We start from the raw sequence: 24,391 nt of genomic DNA on the forward strand, positions 1-24,391 counted from the left end.
TTGTTAAATGCAGTTGTGCTGACCCTAAGAAAGCAGATTTTAAGAATATAAAGAATATAAGACAATTTTAAAGAGACACAAAATACAAAATGTATTAAAAATGAGGCAAATAGTTGTTCTAAAAATTTTACTTTAGGATGAATTCAGTAATCTGGTACCAGATCTAAAACTGTAGTGTGTGAAATTAACATAAGTGGTTATGAAATAACCAGAGAGTTCTGAAAAATTCATTGCACATGCCCCAAAAATAACTAGACGTCTGTGTTAAATATTCCAGAGATATTATGCCTATTTTTTCTGGCTACTCTTGCAAATGAGCTCAGCACTGATTGGAAGCTATCAAAGCTCTATCAGAAATGAGATACTGAGGGGAAGCATATTGATCTCTGGAGAAAACCACTGATTTGATACATATATCCAGCTTTTCAGCCTCAAATTGGCAGCGAGGAGACGGCCGATGTTTGCATGCACAATTGCACTTAAAGAGCGAATAAAAACTTTCTGTACCAGGAAAAGAACCAGCGTAAAAAGCATTATTTTCTGACCATGCAGGCTCATCGAAAAAAATATGTCTCTACATTTTTACAAATCTTAACTATTAAACATATACAGTACATACAATACTATACTGCAGTTTTCTGCAATTGAATTGAAAAAACTAAACTTTCATTCTACTTCATGCAAATTATAAAAATGGTGCAGCATATGGTACACCATAATATTTGTATAACATTTATTATTGCCATATTTTATATATAAGAATGCTTATGCTTTGACAAAAAATCTTTAAAATACATACAACAAGGTAAAACAGCATGGTTGCTTTAACACTTTTGGTAAGGTATAGATGCATTGTTATAGCCCTTCACTGTACACTGAAAAATTATTTCTGCAAAATTGTTGCAAACAGTTTGTATGGACTGAATTTAAACAAATATCATTTTGTAATGAGAAAACCTAATTTGTTTGCTTAAATTCAGCCCAAATAATTTGTTCACAACCAATCACAGTAAAAAAATTAGTAAATCTTTGAATCATTTTTTTCAGTGTACACATGAAGCAAAATTTTAAAAATAACTAGAATTGTACATTTCCTAAAAAAAATGTCAGTGGGGTTTTCCATGCAAATCGCTGAGATAGAATGCAGTTTAATTGGTTGCTAGGGTGTTCTGGGTGATTGCTGGGCAGTTTCTAAGGTGGTACTAGGGTGTTCTGAGTTGTTGCTAGTTAGTTGCAAGAGTGTCCAAAGTGGTCGCTAGGCACTTGCTGAGGCATTCCTAGGCCATTGCTAACTGGTTGCTAGGTGGTTGTAGGCAGTTGCTAGGGTAGTTTGGGTGGCTGCTAGGCAGTTGCTATGGTTCACTGGGTTGTTACTAGACTAGGCAAGTCTCATGTTTGTAAATCTTTATACTTATTAAGCATTTCTTGCAAGTTATAGCACTTGGCTAATCAATATTAGAATGTAGCTAGTCACTGCTAGCATTTGTAGCATATAGGAAGTTCTGTTTGCTAGCATGAGTCAAACAAGCCAATCCCCATGTCTCTACAATGTTCTGGTTCAGATTTAGCTGTTGATAAATGGTTGCTAGGGTACTCTATTTTGTTGCTATGGGCATGGTTACAGAGTGAACTTGAATGAGGTTGGTTGCCTAAATCACCCATGTATGTATGACATCTTGTAGGCAGTCATGTAGGCCCTTTATATTGGAAGTCTATGTAATCAGTTTGAGGCATGGCTTGAGAGCTTCATTATCTTATTGAGATGCTTATTGGTTGTCTGAGTAAAATGAGCCAACCTTCATGTCTATAATGCCGAGTTCAGACTGCATGATTTTCAAAGTAGTCATGTCACAGATGTTTTCACACTCCATGACTATCTGGGCCAGCGTTTCATCGCTGCTTTGTTTACACTGCAAGATGGATCGGCGACAGGGACATTCACATTGCATGACTTTACTAAAGGAAGAATCGCTGACAACTTCGTCCAAACTACGTCTCACAGCCAAAAACACGAAGTATATCTTTTGTTATTAACTACATAATGAGAAATAAGCCTTTAATGGGGTAGAACATGTACATGTTTGCTCACCTAGGTTTAAAGGGAATTAGCCATTTCTCCTTAACGTTGATAATAAACTAATTTCTTTCTGTATGAAACGTCAAACAGACACGGTTGCTCCTGAGTCCTCTGAAACCTCCACTAGTTTTTCCTCCATTTCGTGGGTCCAAATAAACCGAAAAAGAGCGCTTTTAACTTCTCCCCCAGCCTCCCGCTGGCCTGCAGCAGGTATACACACACGCACACACAAGCGAAAGCTGCTCTCTCATTGGCTGTAGGCGATGGCTGGTGTTATTTTCAGTCAAAACTCAATTCACACTGCATGGTTTGAATCGCCGACAGCTCCAGATATTTAGCACGCCAAATATCTCACAGGCATCGGCGACTCATCGGCGATTCTCTCAGATTGCGTCTTTGAAAGTTCATACTGTGTAATTGTCACTCACTTGCACGAGCAGCGATTTGCCTGTGATTTCAGGCATTTGTCGGCGATTTTTTCAAAACCTGTCAGCGAGCCAAAATCAGGGCTAAAATCACGCAGTCTGAACTAGGCATAAGACATTGTCATGCAAAGATATGCATCTAGGCCTAATATAATGACAGTCTACGGGATCAGTTTGGGGGCATGGCTAGAGTGCTTCATTATCATACTGAGACCCTGACTGGTTGCATGAGTCAAAGCCCACCCATATGTCTATATGACACATATAACACTCCTATGTAATGCAATTGACGGGGTCAAGAACCCCCCGACCCCTTATAAAAGTCATAGCTACATACCCCTAATACAACCACACAATGTGACACCACTTTCAAGGGTCTAGGGCGAAAACTGTGGGACTAGTTGTGTGCCCAAAAGATTACTGGGAAAAGAAAAGGGAAGAAGAATTTTATACTGTCACAAAATGTGCAAATTATAGTGTATTATATTTTTACCACAGCAATTTTCATGTAACATCTGCCCAGTAAAAAAGTAAGTAGATAGTCTGTCCATTATATATTTATTAAGACAGTTTTAATTTAGAGAAATATGAGATGAAATGACTTGCGTTCTGTATCCTCATTATCTTCTCTTTCCTGTTCATCTTTCCGTGCATCTCTTTCTCTTTGTTGTGGTTAAAGAGCTGCCAGGGAATTGTCGCTAGTGAAGATGTGAACAAGGAGATGAGATATATGTTGAGTGTACCATTAGAGTTCTCCCTAAAGACTTGCCTTGACCTCCTCATCAAGCGCAAGTCATCAATGCAACCAAAGAGCAGCTCTTCTGCACAGCAAGACAAAAAATATGACACTTTCTTATACTACGCCTTAACAACAGCATGTGTTTATGTTCATTTCTCATCGTTTTTAGGATTGTGATGATTTAAGGTGGTCCAGTCATTATGTGCGTCTTGAAAACTAGTCAAGAGTGTAAATCAACCATTTGATTTGGTTTTCTATAAAGCAGTGGTTCTCAACTGGATTGGCTTTGAGACCAACATTTTACCAGGTCATTAAGCCTCAATCATTTTTTTTCTTTTTTGTTCACTAAAAATAATAAAATATATACAAACAAATACATAATATACTTGTATTTTTACCAACTGTGGCAAGCTGACTGACAGTCTATGCTCAGGTAGCATGCTTGTTAAAGCGGCAGTGTACCAGCTTCATGCAGCCACCGAAACTGCTAGTATTTTGCCACTTTCTGCATTTCTCTCACTGAAAATGGCAGCCCATTTCACAAAGAAACAAAACGATTTTGCATATTGAGAAGTGGCTAATTAGATTATTCTGTAATTCTGTACATGAGCTAGCTTTAAGAGGATGTTAAAAACTCTTTTAATCTTTTAAGACTGTATTTTTTAGATTCTTGATCATCCTAATGTGTTCATATTTTTTAATTTTGGTGTTGAATCCCTGTATTTTATTACATGTTTGATTTCTCTGTTGTTGTAGAGCTTTGGTCTTTAGAAAAGCAAATTATAAATACTGTAAAATCTATTATTTTTATTATTATTATTATTATTATTATTATTATTATTATTATTATTATTATTATTATTATTAGAAAATATGGCTAATTCGTATGAGTTCAAACTATTTTATTGGTATGTTTAAAAAGAGACATGCCCCAAACCCCAATTCTAAATCTACCCCTTATTGGGTGATGATCAAATTATACAAAAATGCAGGAATGAGATCATAAAAATGGATAAAAATCAGCCATTTATACAAAAAAAAATCCAAATTCCTTGGATACTGCATTGAAAATGGACACTCACAAGTGTCACATCTCATCTGAAATTACATTAAGAAGAACATATGAACCTGTACGTCTGACAAAGGTGTCAAAGCTTTCATAACATCTTTCAACACTGAAGTAAAAAACACTCTGCAAACCACCCAGAAGGCTTCTGCACCCCCTGAGTTGAGAAACACTGCTTTAAAAAATTATTCAGTCAGAAATTAAAATTCTGTCCTTTGTTCAAAAACTTCCTTGATTTTTTTTTTTTTTTTTTGTGGAACACCCCCCAAAAAAATTCCCTTTAAGTTACAGCCTGTCCTTTAAAAATGCTCATAATACAGCATGAATCCAGCACACAGTTTTTTATGAATTACAATCAAGTTTGACATTCTCAGTAGCCATTTATTTTCCATATAAATCATATATTTCCATTTGAACCAAATACATTTCCACATGAACCATATATATTTCCATATGAACCATATATTTTAAATATGAACTTTATGAACACTCTGCTATGTATCTAATTTTGTGTTCTACAGCATTAAAAAACAGATCAAGAAGCAAATTTATTGCACATCCAATGCAAGTAATATTGCACATACCCACAAAATGAGGCACACACCCACCAATGAGGCTTGATCTCACACATCAAGTATTGAGTTTCCATATTTAATGAGCTCTCAATTTCTCAGTGTGTGCATTTGTGTGAGTGTGCACATTTGTACATGTGTGTCTACGCAGTCAATGTTAAAATATGAATTAAAACTTAAGTCTGGTCATCTCCAGAAGACTCACAGTTTCTTTTATGCTGACATATTTTATTATAAATATATTAATTTTTGCTTCAGAGATCTTACCAGTTTGAAATGACATGAGTGTAAGTAAAAGATGACTAAATTTTATGTCTGAATGCACTTTTGCTTAAACAAAAAATATATATTTATTCATTTTTCTTTTGGCATAGTTCTTTTATTTATCAGGGGTTGCCACAACGGGATGAACCGCCAACTTATCCAGCATATGTTTTACACAGCGGATGCCCTTCCAGCTGCAACTCAGTACTGGGAAACACCCATACACTCTTACATTCACACACATACACTACAGACAATTTAGCTTACTCAATGCACCTATAGTCCATGTATTTGGACTGTCAGGGAAACCGAAGAGGAAACCCACACAAACATGGGGAGAGCATGCAAACTCCATACAGAAATGCCAACTGGCCTAGCCGAGGCTTAAACCAGCGAACTTCTTGCTGTGAGGCCACCGTGTCGCCCACAAAAACACATGATTTTCTTGTTATTTTTGAACACCGTTTGTAATTTTTTTTACAAACTCCATTACCTAATGAAAAACGCATACAAATAAGCACATAGCCATAAAACTTCAAGGACAAGCATTCAACATGCTCAGTGCAAATTCACAGCACCACATATCAGGTTATTCCTAGTAGAGCTGAAGATCTTTGCCTGAACCTGACAGGACCCGGTGGGACCCAATCGGTTCGAGCGGGTTCGAGTTTAATTTCTATCATTTTAGACGGGGTTGGGCCGGGCTTGTCTTCGTGGTAAATGTAAAGTCATGTGATGCATTTCGATTAGCGTGAGAAAGTAATCAAATCGTTTGTTACAACATTAAAATCCCCCCTACAAAGGTGAAACAAAAGATGACGAAGAAGACAAAAAGAGCGAATTTTGATTGCGATCAGGCCCGTCGCCAGTTTAAAAAGAACAGTCATTCTAGCCACAAAGGTATTTCGGCGGTCACTTATATACTGCATATTACAGTAGAGCGCGAAACAGCAATGTACAGCAAGCTAACAGGGAAGATGACGGTCACTCGCTACATTGAAACTGATGTCATGGAAAATATAATGGACGTTCGTGGCTGGTAGAAGATGAACAAACAATCCTACCCAAAACTTGCTAAATTAGCCAGATCAGAACTATGCATCTCAGCCTGTAGTAGCAACAGCAGTGAAAGGGTGTCTGGTGCTGCTGGATTCACCATCCTGAGCACAGGACTGCGCTAAAGTAATTTACAGTGGATTCAATAATGTTCCTCCACAAAATTCGTAGCCTAATCTTGGTAAGTAAAGAGTTTTTAAATTATGAACAAACCATAAAGTCGTATTGTAGACAGAGTATACAGGCTAAAGTTGGCATTAGGCTATATTCAGCTTAACGGTCGCCTTAAGGCCAGATTATGAAGAGACATGGTGAAACAAATCTTGCAAAGCCTTTATCTTAATTTCGTTATTCCCAAATACCTGTCATAATTTAGAATTCATTTTAATTAAATTTTTTAAAGAAAGACTTATTTTCATTGGTGTGTTAGCCAGTTTAAAATTAGGCTAAGTGCACATAGGCCTAAATAAAGTGCTAAGATGTTACGATGTTACAGAGGACTTATTTTATTTCTTTGTTCCAACTTAAAAGTGACCTATAGCCTATGTTTGTTACGAATAAATTATGTTAAAACATATAAAGGACTCATTCTTGAAAAAAAAGGCAAAAGAGCTGTGTGCAGGTGCACATTTAAATAATGTCGGGCTATAAACGGGTTTGGGCTTTATTAAGCTGTCAATCAAAATGTACCTGTCGGGTTCGGGTTGAATTCTGTCGGGCTCGGACCCCATCGGGCCTAATTTTTATGGCCCGATTACAGCTCTGATTCCTAGTCAATTTATTACACAAAGGTGTCGAACTGAGCAAATATCTGATAGGTCGTCGTGAAAAGAAGCATTTTGTAGATTGAGAACAGGAAAGTAGCAGCTGAGTCATAATAAATTATATTTAAAAAAAAATAAAAGAAAGAAAAGAAGAAAGCAGGCACATTCTCCCTTACTCTACCAAACCATCAAAAGGCAACACTGAGCCCCAGCAGACCGGCCTCCTCCATTAGCCTAGTACAGTATCATGTTGCAGTAGCCTTTAGCTAACCGCAGGACCATTAGCCTCTATCCGTCTATCTTATCCCTGTCATTCTGAATCCTGCTTACCACTTCAAGACCAGAGATGTTTGCTTTATCATTCAATTAAACCGATGCATGTGCTGTCCGTAACATCTGAGGAGAAAGCTGAGCACACAAAGCAGATCTGGGGTTGCAATAATTTTGATGGTCCACTTCTGTTGATTCTGTTGACTACTGGAAAAGCAGTTTTGCTAATACAAGACAACTAGCTCTCATTAGAGTATCAGTAGAGCATTTGTAGGCAAGGCTGGATAGGAATGAAATAAATGTAATGGTGTTACAAACTAAAATATACAAAAAATAAATAACTGTATTTCATTATAATTTCATTTTAAATAGGTGGTAATCATATTACAATTACTTTATCATTGCCACAGCCGACCTGAGTATTGTTCCTGTACCCATCTTCTAATCGTTACATCCAGCAGGATATCGCACCATTATATAAATCGTGAATCTTTGCAGACTGCTTTCTTGAACATGACAATGAGTTTACTGCACTTAAATGTCCTCCACAGTCACCAGACATCAATCTAATAGAGGACCTTTGGGATGTGGTAAAACTGGAGATTTGCATCATAAATATGCAGCAATTGCCTAAATGCTATTATGTCAATATGGACCAAAATCTCTGAAAGCAATATCACAAAAGCAAAGTGTGCAACATTACCTAAGGGATGTTTTTGTCATAAGCATCGAATGTAATACTGAGTAAAATCTGTGTTTTAATACCAAAACATTGAAAATGCTTTCAGTTTTTAGCTGGAAATGGAGTGAGGTAAACATCACCTTAATCTTGTGCGACAGCAAAAGGCCATCAAACTAAAAGACTTCAAAGTAATTTCAAAAAAATGAGACTTCTTCTCAACATCTCAATCAAAAACATCCCACGTTTGTTAGCCCTTCTGACACTTCCTAAACATCTTTTATTCATATTACCTGGCTTGTCAGACACGCACTCACATTCTCTCTGTCCATGATGGATAGCAGACCACTCGCAGATTCTATATATCCTCCAGATCCACAGGGCTAAATTCACACTAATAGCTTTATAGGACACCGTGATTAATCATGATATTTTTGGTCTTAGTGAGAGGAAGGAAAGACACTAGGTAATTAAAAAACTAGACGTACAGATTATTCATGCTGCTGTAAGGAAGATGAACCAGGGCCCCCTATAGATCAAAAAAGAAGCAAGCAAATAATTCACTGTTTACCTGACAGAGACAACTATAAACACTGTATGAAAGGAACAACGTACACAATTGCATTTAATAATAGAACAGTTATTTTAATAAACTTACATCTTGTATATGTTACTATGCTTGTTAAAGAGCTCATTAATGCTGCTGTTGTTTGCAAAAAAATGCAATGAAAACTGAAATAATATTCAAATAAATTTAAATAAAGAATTTGTAAATGGGTCATAGTAAATTACAGCACAAAAGCCTGCGCTTATTAAATGGATTTAATTATCCCTTATCACTATAATATTTAATTATGTCGTAAACATTTCCCAAGTGATGTTTAAAACAACAAGAACATTTTTACAGTCTATCCTATGTTGTGCTAATTTATATATATATATATTAGTTTGGTTGAATTAAAAGCAGCATATATATTGACAGTCAATATTATAATGTATAAATAATTAGAAATAATTACAGATTGGCACTTATTTTACCAAAATAAAATATGATCATGCCTTGATTCTTTTAATTATTTAATTAGGACAGTACGGTCTGACTTTGCTTAGACAAAAGTCTTGTCACTTAACAGAAATAACATACAGTGCAGAATATAAAGTCATGGTGCAGTGGGGAAAAAAATAGTTTTGTGTCTGACTCCCATGAGCCTGGAGGACTGCATCCATACATTTTTAGAGTGACTCAAATAACTTATTAATAAAGTCATATGGACTGGCAAAGAGCGCATTCTTGCAGGTCTTCCAGAGTTCATCAAGACTCTTTGGATTCATCTTCAATGCCTCCTCTTTCATCCTACCCCAGACATGCTCAATAATGTTCATGTCTGGTGACTGGGCTGGCCAATCCTGGAGCACCATGACATTCTTTGCTTTCAAGAACTTTTGATGTGGAGGCTCAGGTATGGAAAGGAGCGCTATCCTGCTGAAGAATTTGCCCTCTCCTATGGTTTATAATATATTAAGCAGCACAAATGTCTTGATACCTCAGGCTGTTGATGTTGCCATCCACTCTGCATATCTCTTTTACGTCCCCCATACTGTTATGTAACCCCAAACCATGATTTTTCCTTCACTAAACTTGACTGATTTCTGTATTAATATATGCAATTTGAAAGCAGTATTTAAATAAATAAAAAACTGTTTCTATTTTAAAATAAAAAAATATTGTCATATTTCAGCAAAAGCTTAATTTTCTGAATTTCCTGTACTCTTCAATGTCCTTTTAAGTCAGTCCAAAATAATATAATAGCTTAGGGATAATCAATTGATTGTCATGCATTAAAGAATTTTTTAGAAGGCAAAAAAACAGCCCGCTAAAAAGTGGAACATTTAAAATCCTTAAACACACAATCAGCCATTGATTATTCTGCTTATTCCGTCGACATTTGCCAAGTTTACAGACAAGATAGCAAAAGTATTGTTCTTTGCAGCACAATATTTGACAACATTTTTGTCAGTTGTTTATTAAATATGCTGCTTTGAATCAGTCACAGGCAAATTATAAGAAACAGAAAGAGAGAGGGCATGTGTGCAAGAGAAAAAGATTGTGTGTATGCAAGTAAATGACAGGCATATCTAATAGCTCATAGTAACGTGTTGGCTACCATTTCACAAATAGCTATATTATATTGTCTCCCTTATCAGACTCATTCGTTTCAGGTTTTGAAGGTTCTTCTAATGTGCTGATGAGTTGATTCAGGTGTGTTTGATTAGGAAGAGGTTGAAAATGTGTATTGTTGGTGTGCCTTCAGGAACAGGGTTGGGAAGCACTGATCTATATAAGCTTTCTCTGATATCATGTACCATTTTTTTAAAGACCCACTGTTTTTTGTGGTATTATCAATTTCACATTTACCGTTACTACTGCTTAATGTTTAAAAAAAGTATCACCTCATCCAGATGACACTCAGACACTTGCTATGCTAGGAATAAGGCTTTAAATAGGAATCAAAAGTATTTGCATTGGCGGTGTCTAACCTGGATGTCTGGCATTGATTCTGAATAGCTGTAGCAGCGAAGAGCTACTTCTGAGAACAGAGGGTTCAAAGCAGGTCAGCATCACCAGCAGAAAGACATCAGAGACTTAAGCACAGCATGTGTTTCATATGACATTCAGCTGATGATTCGAGAAGAGCAGTGCAAATACTCTGCTGAAAACTAAAGAGATTACTGCAACTGGCAGCTTATGAGCATCCCTTGTCTTAAACTACCTAATGGTTCTGGGCTGTGATTGTTATTCATTCATTCATTCATTTTCCTTCAGCTTAGTTCCTTTATTTATCAGGGGTCACCACAGTGGAATGAACCACCAACTTATCCAGCATATGTTTTACACAGCGGATGTCCTTCCAGCTGCAACCCAGTACTGGGAAACACTCATACACTCTGTCATTCACACACATACACAACAGACAATTCAACTTACCCAATTCAACTATAGCGTGTGTGTTTGTGTGAGGCAACAGTGCTAACCACTGAGCCACCATCTTACCAACTGTCACATAATTTTTATTCCACATTTGAAAATATGTAGATCTAGCGAAGCCTCATACTTATATCACTAATATTATTTTGCTACAGTTTTTTGGACGTTTTGATTCATGAAATCAATATTTCTTTTAGACAGATGGAAATGCTATTTCAGCATCATCAAAACAACCTCTCTTGGATCTGCCACGCCATTATTTGAATAAACTTCTCATAAAAAAGTATACTGCACATTGAGATGTCACTCACATAGACTCTACAGTACCTGTCTAAGTTAGAAAGTCCAAGTGATTTATTTCCCATGATGACATTTTTCTTTTAAAAGGAATGTTTTCGAGGGAGAGAAAGACTTCAAAAAGATTTTAAATGCATGTTGAAAAGTACCATTCAATAAGGATTGGGTTGGAAATGTTTATTATATATCTTTTAAAAGAACTGTCTTATGCAAGAATCACTGCATTTCATCTTGTAGGGTTGGCGTCCAGAAAAGTGTACTAACCTTAACCAAACCCACATAAACAAGCTAATCCAGCTCTTACTAGGGCTATATCCAAAGTCCTGCTTACCCCCATACCCTTAAAAAGTAAACTATTTAAGGGAGTATTCATTTTTAGTGGTGTCCAAAACCCTGGTAGACTCTCAAAGGCTGTTGCTAGTTGTAACGCAGCCGCAGCCAGAAGTTAATGAGAATTATTAATATTATTTATTAAATTACCCATTAATTGTGTTTTATTAATGTCTACCTCTACCCAAACCCTAAACCAAATCATTACAGTAATGATAAAAACAGTTATTATACAGAGTATTTATTCAATCCATTTCTTTTTGGCTTAGTCTGGGGCCGCCACAGCGGAATGAACCGCCAACTTATCCAGCATATGTTTTACGCAGTGGATACTCTTCCAGCTGCAACCCATCACTGGGAAACATCCATACACATTCTTTCACAAACATACACTACGGACAATTTAGCTTACCCAATTCACCTATAGCACATGCTTTTGGACTTGTGGGGAAAACCGAAGCACCTGGAGGAAACCCACACGAACACGGGGAGAACAAACTCACACAGAAATGCCAACTGATCAAGCCGGGGCTTGAACCAGCGACCTTCTTGCTATGAGGCGATTGTGCTACCCACTGCCCCACTGTGCTGCCTATACAGAGTATTACTAATACTATTTATTAAATTACCCATTAAATCGAATTTTATTAACGCTTACTTCCATCCCAATTCTAAATCTACCCCTCACAGCAATGTAAAACTATATATATATATATGTTATTGTTGTACAGTGTCATAAAGATTATGCTATATTGATGAGTGTACTGTATATGCAGCTGTATCCCCTCTAGACTTTACCATTCTGAAGCACACTCAATCAATCTCATTGTATAAGGAAAGGCAAGGCAAGTCTATCTGTCTGTCATAATTTTTATCCATCTATCCCTCCCTGTCATATTTCTTGTCTGTCTGTCTATCTGTCTGTCTGTCTGTCGGTCTGTCTGTCTCTGTCGTAATTTGAATCCATCCATCCATCCATCCATCCATCCTTCCATACACCCACCCACCCATCTATCCATCCATCCATCCATCCATTCATTCATCTCTGTCGTAATTTTTGTCTATCTCTGTATCTGTCCCAACTTTTATCCATCCATCCATATATCCAAGGCAAGGCAAGGCAAGGCATAGATGGATGGCAAGGCTTCTTGTTTTGACTGCACAATTGAGAATGAATGAATGAATGAATGAATGAACGAATGAACGAACGAACGAACGAACGAACGAACGAACGAACAGACAGACAGACAGACTAATGATCGATTGACTGACTGACTGACTGACTGACTGACTAGTTGGTTGGTTGGTCGATCGATCGATTGAACAGTCTTACTAACCACAAACCTTTGAATGGTAGTGCTAACTTTTAGACAGAACTACTCAACAGAAAGCTGCAAATAATGCCTGTTAGCCCAAAAGTAACTACACTAACTACAGTAAAACTGACCAATTATCATCCACAAAACAGCTAAATGAAAATAATATTTGTGTAATTTGCTTAAGATTTATCAAGCAGCAAGTTATAAAAAAAATGTTGACTCACATTGTAAAGGATGTCCACCCATCCTTCCATAGTGATGCACTGGAAGACGGTGAGCACAGCGAAGAGGATGTTGTCAAAGTTAGTAATGCCGAAGTTTGGGCCGATCCAGTATTCCCTACATTCAGTGCCGTTTTCACACGTCCAGGCTGGCGATTCGAGCCCACATGGAAATTCATCCACCTGTTCCCCTAATAGAACAACATTACTGTCAGAGGTAAACTAGCTCAGCAATTTAAAAGTGTGTGAGTGCTTACAGACACAATAAACTGCAACCACAAACTCCATTAGCATGCTAAAGATCACGTACCAGTATCTGTTCTGAAGCAGGTGCGGTGAAACTTGCCCATGTAAAAGTCTAGACCGATGATAGCAAACATAAGGATGGCAAAGAAGAGCAGAAGGCCGATCTGAAGCAAAGGAACCATCGCTTTCATGATGGACTTCAGAACTACTTGGAGACCTTATAACACACAGAACAGAGTGCATGTTATGTCATAAGCAGCAATAATGGCCAGTCAACTGAATGCAAAGACTGGTCAAACTATTAAATTATGCCTACAACAAACAAAGGGAAAAGACACAATCAATATATTTGTAATATGACTTACTAGGAATCCCAGACACGAGTTTGAGTGGCCGCAAGACTCTCACTGCCCTGAGTGTCCGTAAATCAAAGTCTGGCCCAACTATGGTTAGAATTCTGTGGAGGAAACACATCATTTTTACAGTTTATAGAAATGTAATTTCTATGCATTATGTTTCAAGTTTCAAATATTTTGATAGTAAAGGACCCTCAAATGTAAACTCTTTATATGCAAATCTTCGTAAATTCAGCAATACATCGAAATTATAATTTTTTTTTATACTTTGTGATATTACTTTGTTTCCAATGTAAAACTTTTAGTTTAATAAATCTATTCAAACAGTTCAGCAAATATTATCTAAAGTACATATTATGTTTTTTAGCACTTTTTAATTACAACAATAAGATTGTTTTAATTACTTTTACTGGCTTTATGACATAACCATGTATTACATGGTGCATAAGTGTAATGTCTTTTAATACTTGAAAGGTCTTTTATTTTCATACAGTGCATTACTGTAATGCATTACACAGTAAATTACAGTAAAAATGCATAACTGTAATGTAAAATATACATATTTCAAACAAATGCTGTATTTTTGAACTTCTATTCAAAGAATACTGAAACAAGGTTCACCAATCAGCAATTCTACCAAAATATTAAACAGTACAACCATTTTCAATACTAAAAATAATGTCTAGATTTCTAGAATAAAATGCAACTTATACTAAATGAACATGTGACTCCAAAAACACAGAAAAAGTCACAAAAATAAATAGCATTTTAAAATAGTAAAGATAGTAAACAAAAAAAGTAGTATAATAATAACAGCATTACATTGGTAATCTGTTTCTGACCAGATAGGAGCAATATATGAGATTTCTAAATCTTCTGAACTACAGTGTTTAAATAAAAAGAATGTTTACACACTATTAAAAACATTCACAGTTCATTTAATCACATTGAAGAGCCATTTTTGATTCCTAAAATAACTTTTTAAACCATTATGATATCATATTTTAAACTTTAATTGATGTGCAATGTAGCTGTGTGAACATAAATACATCTCTGAATGTAAGACACTCAAAGTTCAATGCAAGGGAAGACATTGGCTTTTACAGAGTTGGCTTGGCAAAGCCTACAGCAAACAAAGTTTGGGGACTATAAAAAAATACATCCAAGCTAGTGAGATCACAAACGCTTCAGGTTACATGCATTCACCCTGCGCATACACCCAGAGCAGCAAAGGGGCACGGCCAGAGGCACTGTAATGTTATAGAGAAAGCTGAAGCTAAAGCTAAAGCAGACCTTGTTCTGTTTCTGTTTTTAAGCTTCCAAAGAACAAGACACTAAGAAGAGAGATGTACAATTTAATTTTAATTATGTTCCAGTGAATTTAAAAAAAGATATAGCTCTAGCATTTGACAAAGGAGAACCTTCAGAATTTCTCCCAGTTCAGTGCTGGATTCGGCTGAAAACTCCTGAAAGAAGGGGCAGCTCCAACCATAATAGAAGAAGCTGGGGATAGTGAACCACAACCTGTAAGTTTTTTTGTTTGTTAATTGATCAATTACATGCACAGTTTCTAGTGTTAATGGTGTGTTGTAGTAAGAAGGTAAACAAGGATGTAAACAACAGGAAATGCTGTTTGGCACCATTAACAATTAGCTACAAATTTATATTTATTAACACTGTAAACACCTACAATCTTCACCAGTGCTGCAGTGTCTCTATATACAGACACCTTTCCTGCATTCTACATATCAAATTCGCAAAAGATAGGTGAAAGTTTCATATTACCTACACATGCTTATTCCGAATATATGTGAATGACACATTTTATTTTAGAGTGCAGGCGTGAAGTCCTCTGTGTCATTTTCTGACTGATTCAGCCACAAACTGATACACCTAACAGCTACTCTGACTGACTGTTTACACAGCGTAAAAGCATGTGCTGTTAGAGGCATGACGCTTTATCTGGTGATGTGGAGCCGATCTGCGAATCACAGCACATTATGTTAGCGGACCAATCAGAGCCTTTTAAGGGCTGGCCTTTCGAGGAAATATGGAAAAAAATTGAGGAACTAGGAAATATGACAGTCATTTTTCTTTTAGCTGTGTATTTGTATATAATAAAAGTAAAATGTATAAAAAAATTATGTGATTTTATACAAATGATGCATGATCATAGATTGCATGCAATCTTATAAACACAACCAAGCCTTTAAAATACACTCTGAACCACCCCTTTCATAAACATTTCTAAGAATAACCTTTAAACTTAAAGGGCTCTATTTTGACGGTCCATGCGCAGAGCGCAAAACGCAGGGTGCAAACGCTTTCAGGGCGTGTCAGGACGTGTTTTTGCTAATTTAAGGACGGGAAATCTGCCTTGCGCCGTGGCGCATGGTCTAAAAGGGTTGAGTTTATTTTCTTAATGAGTTATAGGTGTGTTTTGAGAATAAACCAATTAGAGTCTCATCTCCCATTCCTTTTAAGAGTCAGCTGCGTCTCGCCAAAAGCGCATTCGCTATTTACAGGACACAAGGTAAGTCTAAGTGGAAAAAATTAGCATTTCACAAGCAAACAGTTAACAGTTTTTTAACAGAAAACTGTTAAACAGAGCATCTACCGCGTGAGAATGAGAGATAATGGAACTATTTTCACATTCGCTCTTGGATAGGGAAACCTTTACGCACAGACATCAATTAGTCTATAAATAAATAATTTTGTTTGTTAAGCGCAAATATTCGTTTCAAAACTATTTCTAAATTCAGTTCTAATTTCCAGCAAACAAATAAATGAATAATAATACCAAAATGTGCTCAAAAACCTGAGTTATATCCTAAAACACATGCTGTGCCCCATATGGTCTAAAACCTGACAGGTGGGCAAATCTAAGCTTGTTTTTAATAAAACAAATATAAATAAGGATATAATAAATAATACTGCTAATAATAACAACATTATACAAAAGCAAATTTTTATGAATGAACTGAAAAAGCCTCCCGAGATGAATAAGACATAAAAGCAGTGATTTTTCATATTTATGTAGGCTAGAAAATAATATGTTTTGTAATATTTTAATCCTTTATATTTATATCCTATATCTATTCTTATTATATCCTATATATATATATATATCCTTAATATTTAATTTTTTTCATCTGTAAAGATATTTGCCTATTGCTCTCTTGTGCGTATTAAGCAGTGCGTAAGCGAGGCGCAACTCTGCGCCGGAGTTTAGAGCGGGTTAGTTTTGGTCTAATGAAAAATCTATTTTAGTTTCTCAAAATAGCAACGCACCAACGGTCCGCCTCAGAACGCCTTCCTTTTTAGACCAGAACGCCTATGGGCGCACAAATGAGCGCTAATGCATTTGCTATTTAAACAGCGTAGCGCAGCGCCTCAAAACGACTCTTGCGCCAAGCTGAAACTACCAAAAGACTATTGTGCTGCACCTTGCGCCGCACTGCGCCGGGTGTATGATAGGGCCCAAAAAATATGACTTTTTTTCCCAGTGTATGGAACATTTAAAAAAGATCTAAAATGTATCTTTATGGTACCATACAGGTAGAAGTCAAATAAACAATCTTTATTTTAAGTGTATAGTTACACTCCTTAAATGGCTATAATCAACAGAACTGTTCTGAACATGCATACTTCAGTGAGACGATTAAAGTCCATTCTCCCTCAATGTTAGCCTGAAAAAATGTGGAAAAAAAATCCTCCTCATTCTCCAGAGAACAGCCTCACAATCATAATACTCCTGTCTGTTTCTCTCTCTCCATCTCACACATACATTCGCACACGAGTGAGAACTCTGTCCATTCTCCTTTCTCAGGCTTTCACATGGTGAAAGGGAGAGGCAAAGTCTGCATTAATATATTAATAGTGTTCACTCTATCCTCAGTTCACTTTCATTCTCTCATATCTTAGTGGTGTGCTGTGCTCTGATTTTCACTATAAAAAACACCATACGGAGGAGCCCGGCCTCACTGAGAGGGACTGCCCAAACAAACTATGGCCCAAAGCACAGCTTGGATTCGCAGCTGGTATGAGGACACACTGACAGTTCACTAAACGCTCAAGGCAGATGGATGTTTGCTGGAGGACAGGAAGAAAGGAAGGAGAAAGACTAATACTTGCAGTCAATGGCTACAAATATAAAAACAGAAGAAGAAAAAAGAACTGCTGGTTTAGAACCTCATTTGCACTGCTCAAGTTGTGCTACATTTTGTGTCTCCGCGGGGCAAGAAAATATGAAAAGAAAAGACAAGCTTATTGGAATAGTTCACTCCAAAATAACAATTCTTTCATCATTCTGGTGTCTTTTTGCAGGATGCGAAGGTTTCTTGTTTCCAAACAGTAAAATCATTCAGCATTCAGAGGCTGTCAGGTTTCATAAACGGCAGCATAAATCTTATGTATATGATTTGGGGTCAGTAATATTTTCTGATATTTTAAAATAGCAGTTTTCTGTTGTAATATATATAGTCATTTGTAACTTATTTCTTTTCACATTTAACATTATAACGCCTTTTGGGGTAATTTATCAACCACAATTCCAACACACCAAAAATTGTTCAAACTTCTTAATTAAACTTTGGTGAGGTTTTTGTGACAACTTAATAAAAGTTTTATGTTTAATTCACATAAATTTGTAAAAACAAACAATTTAAAGTAATCTATTTGTGTTTGGAGAAGACACAATAATTTTTACCATGTACATTGCGTTATTAACTACACAAAAAACAATTAAGAGTCCTAAAAAGTCTAAGGGCTCTATTTTAACGATCTAGGCACAAAGTCTAAAGTGTGTCGCAAAAAAGCATTAAGGGCATGTCCAGATACAATTCTGCTATTTCAAAGACAGAAAATACAGGTCTAACAGAGTTGTGCTTATTTTCTTAATGAACTACGGGTGTGTTTGAGTATAATGTGCAATAAGCCATTAGAGTCTCATCTCCAATTCCCTTTGGAGAGAGTCAGTTGCATCGCGCCATGGTGCATTTGCTATTTACATGCCGGAATTTGTAAGTGGAAAAACTGAAAGCTTTAGTAGCGTGAAAACAGTTAAACAGGCCATCTGCAAATGCATACATCTCCAAAACCTGACATGTGGCCAAATCTACCTATTTTTTATTAAAACAAATATAAACATGCATATCATTATTAATACTGCTAATAATAATAACATTATACAAATGCAAACTGTCATGAATACACTAAACAAGCCCCCCAAGAAGTTAGTCATGGAGTTAGTCAAATTAGTCATGAAATTTTTTTTTCATATGTTAAGATATTTGTGCATAGATGTACATCCTGTGCGTATTAAGAAATGTGTACACTAGGGATGGGAAGATTCATCGATATGTATCGATACGCGGTCATGCGCGTGCACGATGCGAGTGCATCGGTTGAGCAGCAGAGGATGAATGAAATTTTGAAAGCAAATCGAGATGCATCGGTTTTTGAGAGATGCATCGATTTTTCCGAGATACAGCTTATATTTTTAATATAGAATGTATTTTTTATTTATTAACAAGTATTGTCAACCTGTTTTGCCGCATAATTTAATCGACCTACATAAAGTAAGCCTTAGCAACGGATTTGCGGATGTGTACACACACTACAACTCAGTGTATCAGGTGTGCGGATGAAGCTAGTGGAGCGCCCTCAGAAAGCGCGAGAAGCAAAACAAACATTTTATTCCTCACTGAGTTTTAAATCTAAAGTATGGCAAGCAACATTATGGATTTAAGGATGGACGACATGACAGGATAGATGCAATTTGCAAAATGTGCCGCGCATCTGTAAAATACGCGGGCAGTATAACTAATCTGAAATCTCACTTGAAGCGGCGCCACGGTGTTGTTGTGAAAGCATCTTCCAGTGTTCCTGCATCCCCGGCTTTCGCACTGCTTCAACCAGCTCCAAAAGTGGTGAGAACAGCATTGCAAGTTTTTTTTCCGTGCGCAAAATTTTAGTGCGCTTTACGCCAATAACGAATGCTATTGCATTGTTCATCTGCAAAGATATTCAGCCTAGTGTCACAGAGAACGAATGTTTTAAACACCTCCTCCTGTTAATTTTTATTTAATTATAATAATAATAATAATATTAATAATAATAATGATAAAAATGGGTGTCACGGTGGCACAGTGGGTAGTTTGACCACCTCACAGCAAGAAGATTGCTGGTTTGTTATATTTTTATTAGCCTGTTGTTTACAGTGACAGTGATGTTTCAAAGCAGCATAACACTGCTAGTTCACAACCTTAAGTTTTGAATAATCAGTGGCAAAATATCTTTGTAAAACTTGTTTTCATAGTTGAAAAGTTAAATCACAATTCTTGTTGTGCAAAGCTAAACCTTTATGTTGAAAAAGTGCAAATATATATATATATATATATTTTTTTTTTTTTATATATATTGCACTTATACATTCTGTTTATCTTGAAAATACTTAAATAATATGTGCTATATGTTCTAAAATGGCCCTCTACTGTAAACTGACACTCTGGCTCTAAGAGAAAAGCCAGTTTGTAAAAAATAGTCTTGGTTTTGCTTGGTTTATAAATAATCAAACTCATTCAATGGCACAGCATCCTCTTTCACATCATCTTATAAACTTGATCTAATTAGTTAGTGCTGAAATATCGCATCATATCGTGATATGGGTGTGAATCGTATCGTGTTGCATCGCAATATGTCACAAATGTATCGCTAATATATCGGATCGTATTCTTTGTATCGAGATGCGTATCGGATCGGCATTATAGCTTAGATGCCCAACCCTAGTGTACACGTTTGAACCCACATAGGCATATATCTAACGCGCTCTGTGCTGGACTTTAGACCTGCTTTTAGATGGTGAATGGCACAGTCTATTTAAATTCTTCAAAATAGCACTGTGCCAACAATGCACCTTAACAAAAAATAAATAAATAAAATAAAAATTATTATTAGGGTTGTGCTTGTCTAAATTAGCAACAAATCACGCCAAACACATCTTGCGCCTTATTGTGCCGGATGTATTATAGAGCCCTATGAGTCTGTTTCTATACATTCAGTTTTATTGACTACATAATGAATTACAAAATAAAAATCAACAACATTTGGCATTTTATGCGCCCCATTTGAATATACTGTATGTAAATGTGAATAATTATGCTGCGTGCATCTCAAAAAATACTTTTGTTAAATGAGCTGAAACAGAATTCTTAATATTTTTTGGGACAATTTAATTGTTTTATGTTAAAAAATTTTTTTTTTAAAAGTTAGATTAATTAGCCTGTGTTGAAACAACATGAAGGACTTTTACAGAGAGCTTTTGTCTTGTTTTTACAAGATTTTTTCATGTTGTCCTAACACAAACCGCTTAAGTTAGGTTTATTGTTTTTACAAACTTGAGTGGATTGCATATAAAACAATTAAATTGTCCCAAAAAAAAATTAAGAATTGTGTTACCTAGGCCCGGATTGGCTAATCGGGAGGACCGGGAGAATTCACGGTGGGCCGGTCCGTTTTGTGACCGCAAAGGCCGTTGTCCCTAGCTGCTTGCACTCTCAGCAGTCGCACCTTTTTCATTTATTTATTTATTTGACCATAGCCTCACTCTTTTCATTCATTATTTTGCTGCAGCTCCACTCTTTTTATTTATTTTCTCGCAGCCCGTGAGCAAAATGCAGCCTGCAGGTTAATGATGACAGCGGCACCTTAGTGAATACAAGAATTCGAAAAATTCATATCAATGAATATTACACCAGCTCAATGAAAATCAGATGATTTACTACATTAATAAATTTGACATAACTTGATCAGAAATCTAAAAATGGGAGAAAAAGTTTTATTCCAAACCCACCAGCATAATAGTGCAATTTGTGGTCTAGTGGTCAGGATGTTGTGTTATGACACCGCCGACCCGAATTCGAACCTCACCTATAAAATTTATTTACTTATTTATTTAAAATTTTTTTTTTTTTTTTCATTTTTAGTGTTAAGACATATAATACTGTTTGGGTTACTTATGTAGGTGTACATGTTTTTTTTTTTTTTTTTTTGTGACCACTGTTACAAAGGTATATCTATGAAGAATTTTGCACAATATATATTCAGATATTGCAGGAAAGGACATTGTGATGTTTTAAAGAAAAGTGTTGGAGATTTAGCTACCCTTTAATGTTCTCATGTTTATTTGAACATTTAACATTTGCAGTTCTAAAGCAGCTGTTTCCTTGAAAAAGACGTGATAATGTCAATAGAAACTTAATTGGAATTGACGTTATTTTAAAATAGTCAGTCATGAACTGAGGTTGGCCGGTTTAGCCTTGAAACTCCAGGGCTGAAAAGAAGTTCCACTCTGGCCCTGATGTTACCTCACTTTAAATAAGTAGTTTGAACATTTTTCATGTTACAACTTTATAGTCCCTGCAATATCACTGCATTCTGTAGCTAAATAAACAGAGCAGTCAGTAAATTATGCCAATCATCTACTTCTCTGTTCTGCCAAAGAAAATAAGTCATGTTGGACTACTACACATTTATTATAAGATCATTATAACACTTTTAACAAATCATCACATCTCAAAGCAAAAAAATCCCTCTCTACTCTCACATCTTCGAGTGTCTTTTTGTTCTTACTGATTCAAAAAGACTGATTGAACACAGCAGCGAAAAAAGCTGGCTTTTATATAGACCATAGTATCAATTCACCTCAATGTTTTCACTGCAATTCTGCTGATTTACTAGCTGTCAGTGAGGCCCTGAATGAACCTGAGTGAACGACTCAACCTGTGACAACACTGAGACATGAGAGCGCTTTACACATCCACCAGGGAAATCCAGCGCTCAGCCAAAACACTGTCCTCTGTAAAATGATACTCTGCTAGAGTAAAGCACTGCACGCTGCCATTTAAGAGCTCTGGGACTGGAGAACATGCTAGAACAAGCTCAGCTGTGCGTGAATAAAAGCCTTGATATTTACTAACTGTCATAATGCAAGGTTACAAGCAAACAAAAAAGATGTAGCATTGGTTGAGATTTCTATTCTTTATACGGTTTCATTGCATTCACTTTCTAGAATCTGAACGGTGAACAGCTGCACAATGTAAAAACAATACAATTAAACAATTGTAATATAGATATGTAAATATGAAACCCTAATTTAAAAAAAAAAATACTCTGAATATACATTCACCAATACATCTTTTTAATATACAGTATGACATATAATGCAAATCCTGACTATTTTGTTATCAACCAAAAAACATACTCATTATAATAATTTTTACACATTTTTATTTGCATATATATTTATATAAATGTAAATCTCACTACAATATATACTTACAAATGCTGAAAATATACTTGGCAATCTAACATATACATTTAAACAGGACCAATTTGAAAGTCCTAAATAAGTAATGCATGCATAGTTAAATATTGAATATAACTGCAAATCCTGAAAATAAAGATCATAATACTTATTCTGAATGGCAGTAATAGATTAAGTCTGAAGATTCTTTTGAATCCAAATATTTAGCGTATTGAATATCAGCTGAGTGTATGTCTATCTACTCTATCTATCTATCTATCTATCTATCTATCTATCTATCTATCTATCTATCTATCTATCTATCTATCTATCTATCTATCTATCTATCTATCTATCTATCTATCTATCTATCTATCTATCTATCTATCTATCTATCTATCTATCTATCTATCTGTCTGTCTATCTGTCTGTCTGTCTGTCTGTCTGTCTGTCTGTCTGTCTGTCTGTCTGTCTGTTTAAATCTTCATCTCTACAACAACATCTGTCATATTTCAGTGTAATGATAATCTATGCTCTATGCTTTATGATAATGATAATCATGCTTTATCTCATTAAACTCTGGCCTAATAATATACATTTAAATGTTATAACTTGATTTTCTATATACATTTTACCAATTGAGATGTATTTAAAAGTATAACATTTTTCACACATCCTGTCTATAAATGTTTGAATCTTTTACTTTGTTAGTATATGAATATTCATTGTCATGTCCATGTAGAGTTATTCCATAAAATATGTATATACAAAAAATATGTACATGACTGCAGGGGGGGGGGGGCATCCCTCATTTGTCCTATTTTGATTGCTACACCATCATAAATTGTGAAAATAACCCATTGAAAAAGGTTTTTAGACCAAGTGGAGTCATTGGTTGACCAGATTTACAACATCCAGCTATTCAAAAAACACACAATCAGATGTAAACTACGTCTTCTTCCACTACTGTATTGTTTGTACAATAGTTACTTGTAATTGTAAACATTTTACAAGTAACTTTAATTATAAATCTTGGACCTCATTCTTGAAACTAAAAATAACTGATGAAAGGCATGAAGCACCAAAAGCAGCACATATTGAAATTAATTAAAATACTAATTTGGCTATTGTAATCAATGTTTTGATTAGAATAGAGGTTAGACAAATCATGAAGCTCTATTATTATTATTATTATTATTATTATTATTATTATTATTATTATTATTATTATTATGTCTTTTTTTATTCAAATGGCCCAGGTCTGTCTGAGGAAAGTTGAATGTGATGACCAGTTTGTTATTTGCCTTATAAATGACAATAGGCTACAGTTTTTCTTTTGAAACTTTAACAGATTCCTTTTTTCTAATGATATATATTGCAAATGAAATGAATTTAAAAAGTTTTTTAAGACAAGGTTGTT

General features: G+C 35.6%; 1 protein-coding gene across 14 annotated transcripts in view; it reads right to left on the reverse strand.

Moving 5' to 3' along the window:
- cacna1ba (calcium channel, voltage-dependent, N type, alpha 1B subunit, a) overlaps nt 1–24,391 on the reverse strand; it is a 189,851-nt gene that overhangs the window by 115,326 nt on the left and 50,134 nt on the right. For all 14 annotated transcript variants that reach the window (XR_012405930.1, XM_073950451.1, XM_073950450.1 and 11 more), the window contains 3 exon segments: nt 13,677–13,768; nt 13,376–13,528; nt 13,069–13,256 (listed from right to left, as the gene is read on the reverse strand). Coding sequence is in view for 13 of the 14 variants with exons in the window: in XM_073950451.1 (XP_073806552.1) it covers nt 13,069–13,256; nt 13,376–13,528; nt 13,677–13,768 (433 nt within the window). In the remaining variant the exon portion in view is untranslated.

This window comes from Danio rerio, chromosome 5 (genome assembly GCF_049306965.1).
Source record: "Danio rerio strain Tuebingen ecotype United States chromosome 5, GRCz12tu, whole genome shotgun sequence".
In the NCBI taxonomy this organism is placed as follows: Eukaryota; Metazoa; Chordata; class Actinopteri; order Cypriniformes; family Danionidae; genus Danio; species Danio rerio.